This window comes from Leishmania infantum, chromosome 28, assembly GCF_000002875.2.
Source record: "Leishmania infantum JPCM5 genome chromosome 28".
NCBI classification, from domain to species: Eukaryota; Euglenozoa; class Kinetoplastea; order Trypanosomatida; family Trypanosomatidae; genus Leishmania; species Leishmania infantum.
The window spans coordinates 796,932-813,004 of record NC_009412.2 but is presented as its reverse complement, the minus strand read 5'-3'; the positions used below and the strand labels follow the sequence as shown (position 1 = coordinate 813,004).

At 54.8% G+C, this 16,073-nt stretch overlaps 1 protein-coding gene across 1 annotated transcript; it reads left to right on the top strand.

Moving 5' to 3' along the window:
• Positions 1-2,279: 2,279 nt before the first annotated feature.
• On the top strand, positions 2,280-4,910 carry LDK (putative protein kinase; the record flags this gene model as incomplete). The annotated part of the gene is made up of 1 exon (XM_001470203.1): positions 2,280-4,910. The coding sequence occupies one exon, from the start codon at positions 2,280-2,282 to the stop codon at positions 4,908-4,910; it is 2,631 nt and encodes an 876-aa protein (XP_001470240.1).
• Positions 4,911-16,073: the final 11,163 nt, after the last annotated feature.

Below are 16,073 nucleotides of genomic sequence, written 5' to 3'. Positions count from 1 at the left end.
GAAACGACTTAAAAGGATATTGCTGAAAAGAACATACGCGCGGCCTCGGCACATAAGCACATGCATACACACATACATACACAGTTGTACAACCCAACGTGATGGCGATGGGAAAATCTGCTGTTGTCAGCAAGGATTCGGATTTCGCTCCTCGCATGCACTCACCCTCACGCTGCTGCAGCGAAAACGAACAAAAAGAAAGTGAATTTTGTTGTACTCACGGTAAGGATGACCTTTCTGTGCTTCTCAGCAATGATGCGAAAGAGAGGCGGTGCCATCATCAAGAGTGAGCTCGCTGGGATAGACTGGCGGGCGAGGGGGAGAGACAAAGAGTGAGGCAGCACGGCGCGCGCGGCGAAACCCGAATGCTTCTTTCTCTCTCTCTTCGCCCTCCGTAAAGGAACGGCGCTGCTCGTGTGCACTACTGATGCTGCGCCCACACGGGGTGGCAAGCACACACACACACACACACACACACACACATACGAGTCTCTTTCTCGACCTTATCCATACCTCGCCTCCCTTTCTATTGTTCTCTCTCAACGCTTGATCACATCCACCGTCGGATCGTAGCGGAGTGTAGGTCCACACGCTTTTGTGCAATAGCAAACACACTCACTGCACAAGAACGGAGGAAGAAAAAGAAAGCAATCAAACGCGCTGGGGTGTGTTCGTGGCGCATAGACCCCACCTGACCACCACCACCACAGACCCCTACGAAAGGGAAGCACTTTGTTTGTCTGTCTTGTCGAGGGGGGGCCTAACATATACCTTTGTCCCTATATATTTCGTCCCACTTGCTTGCCCGTTTCGTTTGTTTTCTCTTCGACCTATTTTGCCGCGCCTCCTCGCTGATTTTGCTTTTTTTTTCGAGCGCGCGTGTATCTGGGCAGCGTTTGAGGAGCTCCTATACTGACGGCTTCCCACGTTGTTTTGCTCTTTTGGTCTTTCAAGGTGAGCGACTCCGCACAGGTACACCGCCCAGCATCAGCTAGACGGTGTGTGTGTGTGTCCTGCGAAACGGGGACGTTCGTATCGCACGGGTATCGAGGTCAAGCTCACACGCGCCCGAACGCAGTTTTCGACGTACACATACGCGATCGAGGGCAGGGGCCGCCGTTGTGGAGACACTTGGTGATACTAAAAGCGTTTCCGCTGCCTTTCTCATTTTTTTTTTCGACTAGTAAAGTCCAGAGGAGAGACGACAACAAAAGGCTAGCACAGTACTGTTCTGTATTGCTGTGCTGCACTGCGTTGGGCAAGAGCGCAGACTTTACTTTCAAAGTGTGTCCTTGCTGCTTTCAGCCACGCAGTCCATCAACGCGTACCAAAGACCCGCACTAGGTCGACGTCTCCTCAGGTATTTTCTTTTTTTTTGTATCGCTTTAAACACCTCCTTCTCCCCGCTTCTCTCTGAGTCTTGTGCACTCATCTTCATACCGCCTTCTTTCTTTCTGCCTGTCACTCCCATTTCTCGTGGGTGATGCTGCTTGCTTTTGCTCTGGGTTTTTAGTCTCGTTTCTATTCGTGTGTCTGCGCGTGTTTGCCAAGGGTGCGGTGATCAAAGTAGCACACCCGCACACTTGCACAGTGAGCAATAGAACGGCCGGTGGAAGAAACCAGTAGATGAAGCGGGAAGGGAGTTGCACGGACAAGGATTGAAATAAGACGAGGAGACAGAAAGCATCTCAAGATATATATTCAGTCTTTCATGCAGGCACACAGGCTCTCGCCCTCACCCATCAAAAAATAAAAGGGTAAAAAAGGAAACCGCGCGTATGTTTTGTGCGTCGATGTTTTTTGGCCCTGTCTTTGCCCCCTCCTTCCCATTTCACTCCCCCTCCATTTTTAGCGTAGTGCTCTGCCGTTTCCAGTAGTGCGCGTGTCTGTTTATCTTTTTTTTTCGCCTTTTCTCCGTTTCATTGCTGTCAATTCTCTCTGTGGTGTTTGCTGTGCTTTCGGGTCCTGCTCTTTAACTCCTGTATCACTTCAGCTCAGTGTATTGTGTGTCTGTGTGTCTGTGCTTGAAGCACTTTATTGCCTCTTTCGTGTTTTTTTTTTGTGTTGCGCTGACATCGTTGTCTGCGCTGCTCTTCATTTTTTTTGCTTGTTTGTGTTGCGCCTTTGGACCGCCCTCTGTCTCTCCGCCTCGGTGCCGTTGTCTGCATCTCCTCCTCCTGCGATCCCCTCGGCACCTTTTCTCTCGTTCATCCACAGTCTTTGCGCTGGACGGCTAAACTGAAACGAAAGGCACTGACGAGAAGGAGAGGTCAAAAAAAATGACCACAAGGAAAGTGATCGGCGATGTGGTGCAATACCGCCTGGATACTCCGATTGCGAGTGGTGCCTTCAGCACTGTGTGGCGGTGCTCGGAGCTCTCATCGGGGCGGACCTACGCCGTGAAGATTGTGGAAAAGAAGGCGGCCCTTCGGAACAAGATGACTGGGGCCCTTATTCGCGAGGTCAACGCACTCGAGATTGCTGGCAGCTCTCCTTACGTGACTGGGCTCGTGGACAAGATGGTATCCAAGCACAATTACTACCTTGTCATGGAACTCGCCGAGGGTGGAACGCTGCTGGATCTGATTCGCGAGCGACGCCAGGAGTTGAGGCAGCTGCAGGTGTCGTCGTCCACTGGCTGCTCTGTGATGGACTCGCTGCAGTTGTCGGCCACCCCGTTCATGCCGTACGATCGAGTGCGGTACTACTTTAAGCAGCTCCTGCTGGCGCTGTCAGCGCTGCATGACCGCAACGTTGTCCACCGCGACGTCAAGCCGGAGAACATTCTGCTAAACAAGCAGCGGACACGATTGTTGCTCTCTGACTTTGGGTTTGCGTGCCATTCCATGCTTGGCGCTCAGCTGCACCGCGCATGCGGTACGCTGAAGTACTGTGCCCCTGAGCTCCTTCGTGAGCACCCTTCCTACGATGGTCGAAAGGTCGACGTCTGGGCCGCTGGCATCACGCTTTACATGATGCTCTTCGGCGGGTATCCGTACCGCTGCTCGCGCGGCGACCCCGACGCGTTGCTCGAGGTGATCGAGACGACCACATATCGCATCCCACGCCCCATCCCGGCTTTGATCGAGGACATTTTGCAGCACATGTTGTGCATAGACGCGGCCCAGCGCTGGTCTGTGAAACAGCTTCTGCAGCACCCGTGGATATCCGAATTGGAGCTACACTCACCATCGGCGAGCCCGGCTACCTCGGCGAGTTCCTTCTCTGGAGAGGAGCTGGCGTCGCCCGCGGCCAGCGTGCTTGAGACCGAGGGGGCGATCACGGAGATGCCCTCCGAAGACTGCCCACCCGTTGACTCCTTGCCGTCCGACGGGGACGAAGTCGACGACGGCTTCTACCAGAGCATTAATCATGGTCACCTTAGCAGCAGCGCTAGCAGCGGCCTCAACAGCAGCACCATTTCAACACAGCAGCCTCGGCAGCGGTCCTCGCTTGCTGACTCACGGCGCTCGCACAAGGAGGCCTTCCCCCTCGCCGTCTCTCCCGCCTCGCCGCTTCATTGCGGAGACCCCGACGTTGTGCAAGGCGGCGAATCGGAGACGCCGGGCGCATCAAAAGCATTTGTCGTACAGCCGCCCACCCGGAGCTCGAGCGCGTCCGCCAAGGAGGAAATTCTTAAGTACGGCATTGAGTTCACCTCCTTGACCTCTATCGAGAGCTTCGTCGCGAGCGACGGTGAGGGCGAGATGGACGACTCTGAAGACGAATCCCTCTTCTGGGAGGAGATGCGTGAGGGTGCCGCGACTAGAGGCCATTGCGGGAACACCTCCATGAGCAGCAGCCTCTACACAGGAGCTTCGCACGTGGGCGACGTGCAACAAAGTGGACTGCGGGGCCGGTACTCATACGGGCTGTGGCTGACCGCCCGCATGGCCGCCCACCTCGTCGCCTTCATCGCGGTTTGTGTTGTGGCCTTGGCGCTGCGTGTGCTTTTGAAGCGCGAAATCAGCGATCTCCCCTTGCCCAAAGGCATACGTGACTACATCTCCTTTCTCTACACCCCCCCGCGCCGGCCCCATGCGCACCGCAGCGGCGCGGCACCGACACTTTGCCATTCGCGTGGCGGGCCCCCTACCGCCTCGGCGCTCGTGCTTCGCCAGAAAGGGAGCTACGGTGACAGTAGCGCTAGCTGTCCCCCAACGGCGTCGCCTATTCCAGGATCTGGCCTGCGGCACTACGTGCGCACCGCAGATAAGCTCATGCGGGACTCGCTCATGGGCAATGTTGTGCTGTCGCACAACGCCCCTCTGGTGGATTTTGCCTACGGCAAGATGCCCGAACCGTGCCCTCGGAAACACTCGAAGGACCGCTCGCTTTCGTCGACGCCTGCAGCGCCGAGTCTCGCCACAGTAGCGCCGACGCAGTCATCCACGAGACGGCAATCTTTGGAGAGGAGTGAGGCGAGCACCGCCGAGGCATACGCGGAAAACGTGGAGCTGTCCGCCCTGCCTCTGCCGTTGAACTCAGAGAAGAGGCGGGAAAATACAAATCGCTTGGTGTCACCAGGCGGCGGAGACGAGGAGGGCTGTAACGAGCAGCGCGACCGGCAGGGAAGCGACTCGTCGCTGCGCAAGGAACGGAGGAGCACGCGGTCATCACCTCCGCCGCTCATGTCAGTCGGAGACCCTATCTCGGCGACGACTGCAGCGATAACCAGCCTGCGCACCCTGACCAGCTCCAAGACGCCGGTGAGGAGCGAAGTTCGCGTGGACTCCCAGGCGGGAGCCACTGACGATACCGGCAGCTGTGACAGCGCGCTAGACAAGTCGGCCTACTCGCCTCATCAAAACATTATGTTCTCTCCTCTTGATCCCATGCCGATGGCGCTGGGCGACCATCAGCACGAAATGGAGGACTTCCCTGTTGTGGCTAAGACGGGCCATGCGTGAGCTGCGGGAGTGACCACATCGTCATGGCCGTCGTGGCAAACGCACGCATACTTATGTACGCATGCGCCACGCTACTTTGAAATGCTTTTGCCTTTCCCTCGCTTCTTTTCATTGCTGTTCTTGTGTTTAGCACGCGCGACGCTGCAGCCGTGGTGTGTGTCGTCGCCTCACGCATCGCAACTATTCCCCTTCTCCCTCTCTCTGTCCGATGGGCTCCCGTCTTGTACTGCTGTTGTTTTTACTGTTTATATGCCCTCCAGTGGTTTATTGCTGCGATATCGACGATGGGACGCACTTGCTGAGCTCTATACCGTTTCTCCTCTTTTTTTATGTTCTACGGAGGTACGAGGTTTGTGCTGCGTACTTCACAGTGCTTATATATATATTTTTGCCTTTGGGCGCATGTGCATCACCAGGCTCCTCTGCCCTTCCCTTCATACCCGTCGTTCCTCCTTTCTTCCTCTCCTCCTTTCTCCTTCCCCAGCAGCACTCTCCCTTTTCTCGCATGCGCACCAACGCCCGCCCACTCACAAGCGCAAACGAAGACAAGGCGTCACCCAAGCGTCCACTATAGTTCACGACAGTGCGGTGTGCCAAGATGAGAGAGGCAGAGAGCGATAGAGGAGGGGGGGGGGAGCGCGAAAGGGGAGAGGGGAGGGAAAACAAAACCTGAGGGGCCGAGGACGTGTACTTGAAGTGTGTGTGTGGGGGAGGGGACGTTGTGACTGGCGGCAAACGAAGAGGAAAAAAAGGGAAGGGAGGCAGCGACTCAAAGGAGGGGAGAGGTGCTGCACACTCTACTGATCTCTCCTCTGTCCCTCCCGTTCACTTCCCTTCCTCCTTCCCCCGATCCTCGCGCGCGCACACACACACACACGCACATACACACAACAACAGAAAAAAAAACGTATGCAAACAGCCTGGTGGCTTTTTTGTGTCGTTCTTGCGTCTGTGAGTCTTTGCTATGGTTTCGTTTGGTCTCTTCTTTTCGGTCCTTCATTCTCACGTTGTGTGGTTCGTATGGTGGTGCTCCACCACTCCTATGGTTGTTGCTTTTTTTTTTGAACACACGTGTGTGCGCGTGCTAGTAGACGCACAGGAGCGCCCGACGACCGGTTCTCCTAAGGTTGTCTTTCATGTCTCACCCACCTCCTCTCGCTCGTTACTTTTTCTTTTTATCGTCTCTCTGTCCATATCCCTTCCTCTCATTTATTTGCCCACCCACCCACCCACCCACCCACACCCCTCTCTGTTCCACGATGGTTTTTGTGCGCACGCAGATCTCTTTTCTGGTTGATCCTCTCACTTTGCTGCTGAGGTTTTTCTTGCTGTTTTTCGTTTTTTTTGTGCTCGGCTTTCTTCTCCACTATTGTATTGTGAAGTCGTTGTGCATGGGACGTTCTTATTCCCCTCTCATCCCCCTGACACTCCTAAAATTTTAGTTTTGCACGCCCGCCTTTCTCCTTACTCAGTTTTTCTTGCAAGTGTGTCCGACTCCCTCGTCTACTCAGTTCGTGACCGTTTTTCAGTCGGCCCCGGATCTCTTCTCCCCTCGTTTTACTTTGTTCGCTGTATTGGATGTTCTTCTTTTTATCGTTTACGTGTTTGAGTTTCCCGTTTCTCTTCTCCTCTCCGCATGTTCCCTTCTGTTCCATCTCTATCCCTCTGTATGTGTGTGTTTTGTCCATTTTCTTCCTTGAGGCGTATCCCCTTGCGCCCGTGTCCGACCCCTCCCCTCCTTTTCTGGTCTGTTTGCCAATGAGAGGACGACGGCGCGAAAAGGCTCTCCTGACGGAAGGGCCTGTAAGGTCCGCACTGAAAAGACCCCCTCCTTAGAGAGCACCGCAGTTGTCTCTGTCTGCATTTGTGCTCCACCATGTCCCGCTTGCTCGACAAATCGCATTCACTACTCAAGAAACCTGCAGCACTGGCGCAGCGGCATTGAGAGGGGGCGGGAGGGGAGGGGGGCAGTGCCCCACCTTACCTTTCCTGTCCTCTTTCCCACCCTCGTTCTGCAGATCCTTCATTCGCGGTGCTGCTTTGTGCTACAACACCTGCCCGTCTGTTTCTGGACCTGCTTGTGCGCCTTTCCCTCTCCTAAAGTCTCCTTGTTACCGCCTCAAGAGACGATACGGGGTAGCGATGGTGTGAGTTATACACGCACGCGCACACACGCGCCCACGTGCCGCGGCTGTTGGGACCGCCCACACAAAAGACAACCACAACACAAGCATCAGCGATGGTGCTCTCCTCCTGTTTTTTTTTTCTTCCCCAGCGTAAATTTTTATTCTATTATGTTGTGCGTCTCTGTGCCTTCTTTTCCATTTCTTCTGAAGTGTACCGCTGCTTATTCTTTTTTTTTCCTGTGTGTCGGTTTCTCTGCTGCTCATCGGGAAGGGTAAGGAGGGCCAATGGACAGTTGAGGAGGGAGAGAATGGAAGGCCACTGCTGTGCAGTCTCCGCGGTTGCTCCGGCCCCCACCCACTCCTTTCCGCCACTTCTCTCTCAGTGTGCACCTTCCCAATCCCTACACCGCCTTCTCCCTCTTGCCTTTTCTCCTCTCTGGGCGTGGCCTTATCCGTGAAGGCGGCTCTGAGGATGTGTCGGCCGAACCCGTGAACAACGTCACCGACACAGACGCACACGTGTGCAGGAAGGGCAAGGCCCATTAGAGAGAGCGAGATGGAGTGACTACAGTGCTCCTTCGTTTTTGTTTTCGCTCTAATCATCTCTCCGCGTGAGAAAAACTTTATTTGTTGTTTGCGCCTCTCTCTCCCTCTGTGTGTGTCTGTTCGGCCTTTTACGCATTTTATTTTCTCTCTTTTTCCGTCCTGGGCCCTTCGTCTGACTTGCCCTGGCGATTGTTGAGGTGTCTTCTGCGTGTTCGCGAGCAAGCAGAGGCGACTTGAATCCCCCATCCTCTCCCCCCAAACACGGAAGCATCATCGAACGACAACTTCGACTTGTGCAATGAATGAGGTGAGGCGGCATATTCAGTTGCACATCTCTTTTTCCCCTTTTTATGCATATCGAATACAAGGCACATACATCTAAGAAAGCAAGCCGAGCAACAACAAAACTATCCATTGCCGAAACGTCTCGCTGTGCTGAAGTACACAAGTGTGTGCAGATGTGAGAGTATATGTGTTTTTCCCCTTTTCCCGTTCTTCAGTGCGTCTTCGCTGACATCAGTCTCACTTTTCTTTTTGGACTTTGCTTTTCGATTTTGGACTCTTCTGCCGTTAGCCTCCCGCCTCTGACTACTACCGTTTGTGCGTGGGCTCCTCAGATTATTAACTCTCATCCATACCTTGACTTCTTTGTTTTCAATCTTGACCGTAGCGCTGGCCCTCATGATACTAACCACCTCACCGCGGAATCAGGGCGTAGTACCCACTCTCGGTGTCGGCGGACGGGTCTGGGGCGGCGCTGTGCGGAAGAGATGCGCCGTCGTGATGGTCACGCTTGGGCCGGCGCACTACGAACCCCGCGCGACGATTCGGAAAACATATGCACCCGCCTACCGCTTTTCTGCCTTTGCTGCGCTGCAGTGATGTTGAGCGTGATCCGGGACCTCGGCTGCGCTGTGAGGCAGTGACGTTGCAATGGACGGAACGACGCCACGCGGTGCTAGCGGGGCCGGCTCCCTGGCATAGCTGCAGTGCCACAGAGACACGAGACCTGTGATTGTGTATGCGTCTATTTGCTGACTTTCCGGCTGTAGAATGACACGTTGGAAATTTTATGTTGCCTGACTGATAACTTTAACCATCTTCGTGTTTGCTTGCATTTGTGCGTATCTGGGCATACGCACCCGTTGGTCTCTCTCTTTTCCCGTATGCGTGGATTCCCTTTCTTACGGCCCTTGGCAGTTGAGGTGGCGGATGCTAGAGCTCTACCTGATGAAGCCTGTTTTGTTTTGCTGTATGCTTTTTTGCGACATCGGCGATGACTGTCTTCTCGTGCGACGTGATCGACTGCCCGAGGTCTTTCAGCACATTGGAGTGCGTAGTTGAGTCTGCACTGCACGCGCGGCGAAGTGAAACACGACTACGGGCACCGACGCACATGCATACATGCTTACACAGGGGCACCCTTATACGCTTTCTTCTTCCTTCTCTCTCCGCTAAGCCCACTTTCCTTCGTTTCTTTCACGCGTTTCCTCCGTCGCCTTCGCTCTTCTGGAAGTCTCGCAACGCCCTCACTGCATTGGTGTTTTCCACTTTTTGAATGCCCCTCCATGCTCCCCGCCTTTTTTCTTCAGCTTTTCCTCGCCCTTTGTGTGTCTTGCATGCTATTCCGTTACTTTTTTCGTGTGCTTTCCCGTTTTCATGACAACATTCAACATGAGTGGTTCTCTTTCCCCTCTCTTTCTCTCCCCACTCTCTTTTCCCGGCGCTTACCACTTTTTCCCCTCCCCTCCCCTCCCCTTCCCCCACACACGAGTGCCGTTTTGCTTGTTTCTTTGGCTTCTCTCCCCGTGCGTGCGTGAGCATGTGTGTGTCTGTGTCGATTCCCCCCTCCACTCTGCTTACAAGTGTGTACGCGCTTGTGTGCTTGGTGGGGTATTCGAGTGAGGCGTTGATACCTCGCTCCTTTCCCCCTTCCCCCTTCAGTGACCCAGTGGGCGTCATCAGACTCCTGCCCCTTTTTTCCTTAACTGTTTCTTTTTTTTTCTCTAATTTATGGAGGAAACACACACACACACACATACAGAAACACGCAATGAAAGCAGCAATCCAAGTGCACGGGAAGCTTCGTGCTACCCCTGTCCCTCCCTCACATCTATGTCTCACACACACGCATACACACATATATGCGAGCACCCGCGCACGTTCGCGTGTGAGAACATGTATGTGTATGCATGTGTGCTCCCTTTGTTGTTGTTCTTGGTGGTTCTTCCACCAACGGAGTCGAGTGCTTGCACGACAATTTATGTTATTTTCCTCGATTGTTTCATGAGCGCCACCTCTGCAGCACAGCCAGAACACTTCCAGAAAACGAGTAGCGCACGGGAATAAAAGAGAGAGGGACATGCAAACAGAGACACGCACGCGTTAGCGAGGATGTCTGAGGAATTAGGCGGAGGTGAGAGCGAGAGCGCACGCAGTACATGGGCTGATAGCGGGTGTGATGGCGCGCTTGAATATTTTCTTTTAGCGATGAAGCGCACATGCGTGTGCTTGTGAGCCGCTGCACGAAACTGAAAGGGCAAGCGAATGGATGAGGGTGTGCGAGGCTTGTGCAACACCAGCTGGACTCAAGAACTACCCAGTGACCGGTGCGCCGAAGAACTACGCACCCCTCAACAGGCACGCACACACCATGATGAAAGCGAGTAAGACTGCGAACCGCCTTAAGACGCACCAAGCTTTTTTATCAACGTTTCCTTTTCGCGGCTTCATCTCTGTTGTTTTGTATCGGGATGCATGCGATTCGAAAAACATCAAGCACGTCGAAGGCAGCGAAGACGAGTCCTAATCCTATGGGAGTCGTGAATAAGATCTAGAGGAGAGGGAGAGAGAGAAAGCAGACCCGGGAGATGGCGTCACACGAGGAGCAACAACTGCACGGATGAGCGGCGAAACACAGCAGCGAAGGAGAGAGGGTATGTGAGCAGATTATCGGAGGTCAGCGGCAGGAAGGCATGCATGAACACAGGCAGACCCTCTATCCCAAGGACAAAGAATAGCGGTAATGCGCATGAAAAATGCCGATCGAGTTGCTTGGAAAACAGGAAGGACAAAATAAACGTGTGGTGATGGTGGCAGGGCGGAGAGGAGGCTTTGTGTGTGGTCAGCAAGGTCTCTGCCTACCTTCTTGATCTTATCACGAAAAACAAATCTGAGACGACACCTCCATCCTCCTTTCCCTCGCCTCTCCCTCCACTGCGCACTCACATCTCCCCCTGGCTTGCCATTCACGACCGCTGCGTGGTTGATCTCCTTTGTCCGCTCTCCCTTCGCTCTTGCCTGCTGATTGGTGCTCTGTCGGAAAAAAAAAGGACAGGCGATGCTGCGCCTCAGCGCACGCCCCCGCTTTGGATCTATCTGCCAGTTTGCGTCGTTGCGTCTCTGTGCGTGTAGCGGCAGTGATGAGGTCTGAAGGTGTGTGTCGGCTGCACGCGTTGCTCCTCACTTCCTCGCTTTTGTGTTTCGCTTCATTCGTCTCGTGAAGAACGAAATTGGAGGGTACGAAATCAGCAGACGAACGTGCGATTAAACGTTAAGGCGTCTCCTTTCTCATCTTCTCTTCTTTCCCAGCTATGCGTCTCTGTCTGCCTCCACTTTCCCGTGCTGTCACGATGCCCTCTTTTCCTGTGCTCCGTCTCTTCAGTCATCTTTACGTGTCTCTTTTACGTGCCCTCTCTCTCTCTCGCTTGCTTGCTTGCTCGGGTGCGCATGTGTGCGTTCTGTTCTTGTCCAGCCGATGCGATGAACCACGGTACGCTTTAAAGGCTCTTTGCCCCCCCCCCCCCCCCGCATCTACGTGTGTATGTGCACGTTTGTGGAATCAAGACGAAGAGCAGCAACACCCAAGACAGTCAATCAACACGCAACGACCACGACCACCACAAGGCTTGGTGTACAGTGACATCTCCTCTTTCTGGTCTTATCGGCGTTTTCCCTTTTTTGCTTTGTGCGGCTGCTCTTTTCACGGCTTCTCCTTCCCTTCGCTTCAGGCCTTCTGTCGCTTCGGCTTTACATGCAAGACGGACGTATACGCACACCGATACGCGCCAACACGCATACACATAGATGCCCGCAAAAGCATGTGCACTCCTTCGTTCTTTTCTTTTTATCTGTGTATGCGTGTGTGTGTGTGTGCGTGCATGATGTTCACGGAGCGTTTTGTGAACGCTGCCGACTCCTGTTTTCCTTTTCCTTTCCATGTTGTTCCTTGCCTATTTGTCGTATACATGTCAGCGCTATATCGTGCTGATCGTTTTTTCTCCTTTTAAACGGATACGTTGCACGTGTGTGCGTGTTGGGGCTCGTGTGCTGTCGAGGCTTCTACTTTCACATTCACGTATTTAACATCAGATGGTCATATGGGCGCACGCATCAGCGCATGGGTTTGTGGTGCTTTATCTGCTAGCGCCACATGTGCCCCTTTCCCCACATATTCAGCCGTCTTTTGTGCGGATCGCATATGCTAGCATAGACATACATCAACCAGGGTCGAAGGATGGCGTATCTGGACTCTCTTCTTCCTCCCTCCTTCTCCTTGTTTCCCGCGCCTCGTACGTACGATCACGTCCCCGCTGCACTGAAAAAGGTAGAAGGCGACTCACAGACTACATGCCCGACGTTGGCCCATTCACGTCACATTGTGTACGCCATGCTGGCGCTCCCCTCACACACGCGGGACTGGCCCCGATAACGTTTTAATGCGATCATGCACGCGCCCCCAGGTGCGCATGGGCTGGTCATGCTAAAGGAAGGCACCTCCACCCTGTCGATCACAGAGTTTGATGTGAGGACCACGTGCCCTTCAATCAGTGCGGCATCACAGAGGTGTCATTGCGGGACCCCCATTGGGAAGACTCCGATGGGTCGCGGTGTTGCACCCGCAACGCAACCATCATGCACATCTCTCGCGAAAATGACTTAGATCTCGCCGGGGCGTGCATTACGCAGCTCGAAAAGACAAGACGCAGCAGGCGCCTGCAAGTGGCGCTTCGAAAAGCTTCCCTGCCTGGCGGGAGGAAGAGAAGTCGCGTGAAGAGAGCCGCCACCTTGTCTTGGAACGAGTTGAAAGTGATCGGGGAGTCCTCAGCCCCACATCGCCCTCCACGAGCCCCGGACTCGAGCTCCAGCACACCGAAGACAACGTGAGGATTCTCATCAGTGTCTCCTCGGCGGCGTACAAGACGCTGGCCAACGAGGCTGTGTCGGCTCGGGAATGCCGCTTCATCTTGCTAGAGGTGCGAGCTGAGATTGCCATACGTGGAACTAAGTTTACGGACGCCACAGAGCCTCTGCCGCCGTGTAAAGCGAGCATGCGCTGCTGCGGCTACTGTCATGGCCGTTAGTCACGCGTGCAACACAGCCGAAGGTTGTGTTGGCGGATGCTGGGGGGGGGGAGTGTCGGGCAGCGCATGCAAGGCATTCGGGGGCACCACCACGTGGCGGCAGATACGCAGCCTGTGGTCCCGCGTAGCCGCATGGTCGCGAGTGTCAGCGGCCCTCCGCCGAAGGAGCACACACAGCAGTGCTGTTCGCTCATGCTACTGCAGCGTCGGTGCAGGCAAGGCACACGTGCGCTGGCCACATCATCAGCATCTTCAGGAGGCTTGGCAGCTTCAAGGCGGGCTCTCACGCTGATGGACACAGCACTCAGAGCGGATGGCAACCCAGCTCTCCTCCAACGGGCGAGGCCGGTGAAGCGAAAAATGACGTGCTCTCGATATGCTGCATCACAGAACCCCCCCCACCCCCGGTGCGTTGTCTGCTGCTGCTCGCGTGGAAAACGGCGAGTCGATTTCACAAGGTCCAACGCCTAAAGCCACAGATCATTCTCCGCCTGACCGCGCTCGAAATGTTTGGCGACATTGCCCGTAGTAGGCCAGAAAGCGGGGATGGGGCCCATGAACACAGCAAATATCTTCTTCTCTCTCTTAACCTCATTTTTTCTTTGATCTCGCACCGGCGAGGGCAGGAGTATTCATCAACTGGCGTTCAGTCGGTCACACAGGGGCGCAGATGGACGCGTATGCACGCATGACAAAGGAGAGGACAAGTGCGTTCAAGGACGAGGCACCTGAACGGACAGAGTCACCGTCTTAAGAAGGGAGGGACACGAGGGCGACTATGACCAGACAAAAAAGGAGAGAGCAGAGATTGTAAACGAGCGCAACACTGCTGACGCGAGGCCCACATCGTGTGTTTCTCGCACGCGCCTGATTTCCTCGTCTTAACAACGCCATCCCAGCCCTTCCTTCCTCACCTTCAGCAGCTGATTCACTAGTGATGGCTTGCGGTGGGAGGGAGATGCGGTGGCGTGCGCGTGTTTACTCCCACCATGCCATGCCTCCCCGCTGGGCTTGAAGTGTCGGTGTTTGCGCTGGCGACCTCCGTTGCAGGTCTCGGGCCGGACGCGAGCACTCGTTTCTATGAAGTGAATATGTACTTGAGCATGATTTCGTTTAGTGGTGAGGGGGCACGCTGCTGCAGCGACTGCTCCCTTTTTCCAGCCCCCCTTTTCCATGTTATGCGTGTATGCAATGACGTGCTCGTTAGGGGTGAGGCGTTGACAACGCAGAAAAGAAAAGCGCCTTTTCCATCTCTCTTCTTTATGGGCATTCCCTCATCTGAATGTGACCAGTTCGTGTCACACGCTCACGCATGCGCACTCCCACAGTCGATGCGTCTCCACGCCCCCTTCCCCCAACTCTCTCTTCCATTCCACACCGCCCTCGCCTCCTCACTCTCGGCGCCCATCTTTGAAGCATGAAAAAAAGAACTTAACTCGTGTTTTTCCTCGCCGACACGCTTTCTGTCTTCTTTTTTTATCGGGCTCCGTTGCCCTTCAGCGGCGGCCATTCCTACCGAAGCAGCAGAAATCAACGACTCACCACCCTCTCGCGGCATCAGGCGCGCAATCCTGTTTCTTGGTCCGAGAGGAGGCTCCGCTGCGTCGAGGAGCGAAAAGAAGGCGCACAACGCTTGCTGGCCTTATGCCCCACACAGATTCCTCTCCTCATTTTCCGATGGAGGCACCAATGGACGCGCTCTCTGCACCACCGCCGGACTTCACAGTAGTTCCAGAGAGCTCGCAGCGTGGTGTCGCGGCCGCCGCAGCAACGCATGCAGGCCACAGCGAGGTGCAGCCACTTGATGTGCGCATTGTGCCGCTGCTCTTTGTCGTCACGTACTGGTGTGGGCTGATGCTCGTGTACGCCTTCATGGCGTACGTGATAGCCATGTCCGCCACATGGCGCGGCCCCGTGATTGTGTGGGCCCTACTGATACCGACTGCTGCCTTTTCCCTTTGGCGGCGCCTGCCATCGGAGAGGCGCTTTGTGGAGACGAAGAGCGCTGAGGTCATTCTGCTCCGGTGTGGCGGCTTCTACGCTCTTGCGGGATCGGACTCTTCGTGCGGCCACGCGGATGAAATGCCGGAGGCTCAACGCCACCATCGGCAGTTGCCCCACCCGGTTCGCTGACGCTTGCACCACCGATGGCGGGGCAACTACCGACACCATTGTGGCGCGCCTGTAGCTGGTTACCAACTTCCCCAGCTCTCCTGCTCGCTCTACGAATACTCGGCGCTGCCCACACTCAGTATGCGTCTGTACATGTGCGTGTGCTGGGATGTACATGTATGTGTCTATATACAGATGCGTACGTGCGTGTGTGCGGACGAGGGTGTCTTCTCTTTGTTTACTGCTTTCGCTATCCTTCTCGTTTTTTTTTTCTCTCTGTGTTTGCCGTCCAAACACGCTTTCACACCTTCGCCCACACATCCCTCACCCACTCTAACCAGCACAGGTGGTGCAGTCACCACATTTGTGCGTGTGTTGCTCTCTCCGTCTTCGTCCCCTCTCCTCGTCTTGTACTCCCTTTTCTGCTAATTCTCCTATTTCTGCCTTTGGTGTCCGCTCTTCTCGGCATCTTTCCGCCTCTCCTTCGATTTTATAACTCTCTCTCTCCTGAGGGGTGCATCGAAATCGCGCACTCAGGTGTGCGTGTGTGCATGTTCGTGCCACCATTGATAAGCACACTCTGCCTACCCTTCTGCGATGCCGATGATCACCCACTCGGTCCAAGTAACAAGTCGACAAGAAGAGAGAAGAATCAACTGTGGTTGTGTGTGTTAATTCACCGTGGCAACTGGATGCCGCCGAGATGCATGTGGAACGAAACCGCGGGAGGTGCGTACAGTTACCTGTGTTGGGAAAACCGCGCTTCTTTCTCTGTGCGCCGTCTTCCCCTTTCTGAAATGGAAGGACAAGGAGGGAGGGGTGTAAAGCGGCACACGCCGCCGGGTCTCCGCCGCGGAAGGCGACAGAACTTCGGTAGCCTTTGTAGCGGATGCGCACTGCATTTCATGCTTCCTCCCCCTTTTTGTCTCGAGACACTCCCTCTATCTGCTCCTGACCTTTTTCTTGTGTTTTGGACGCTCCTTGCGTGTGTGTGAAGGACCTTTCCCGCGGTAGGA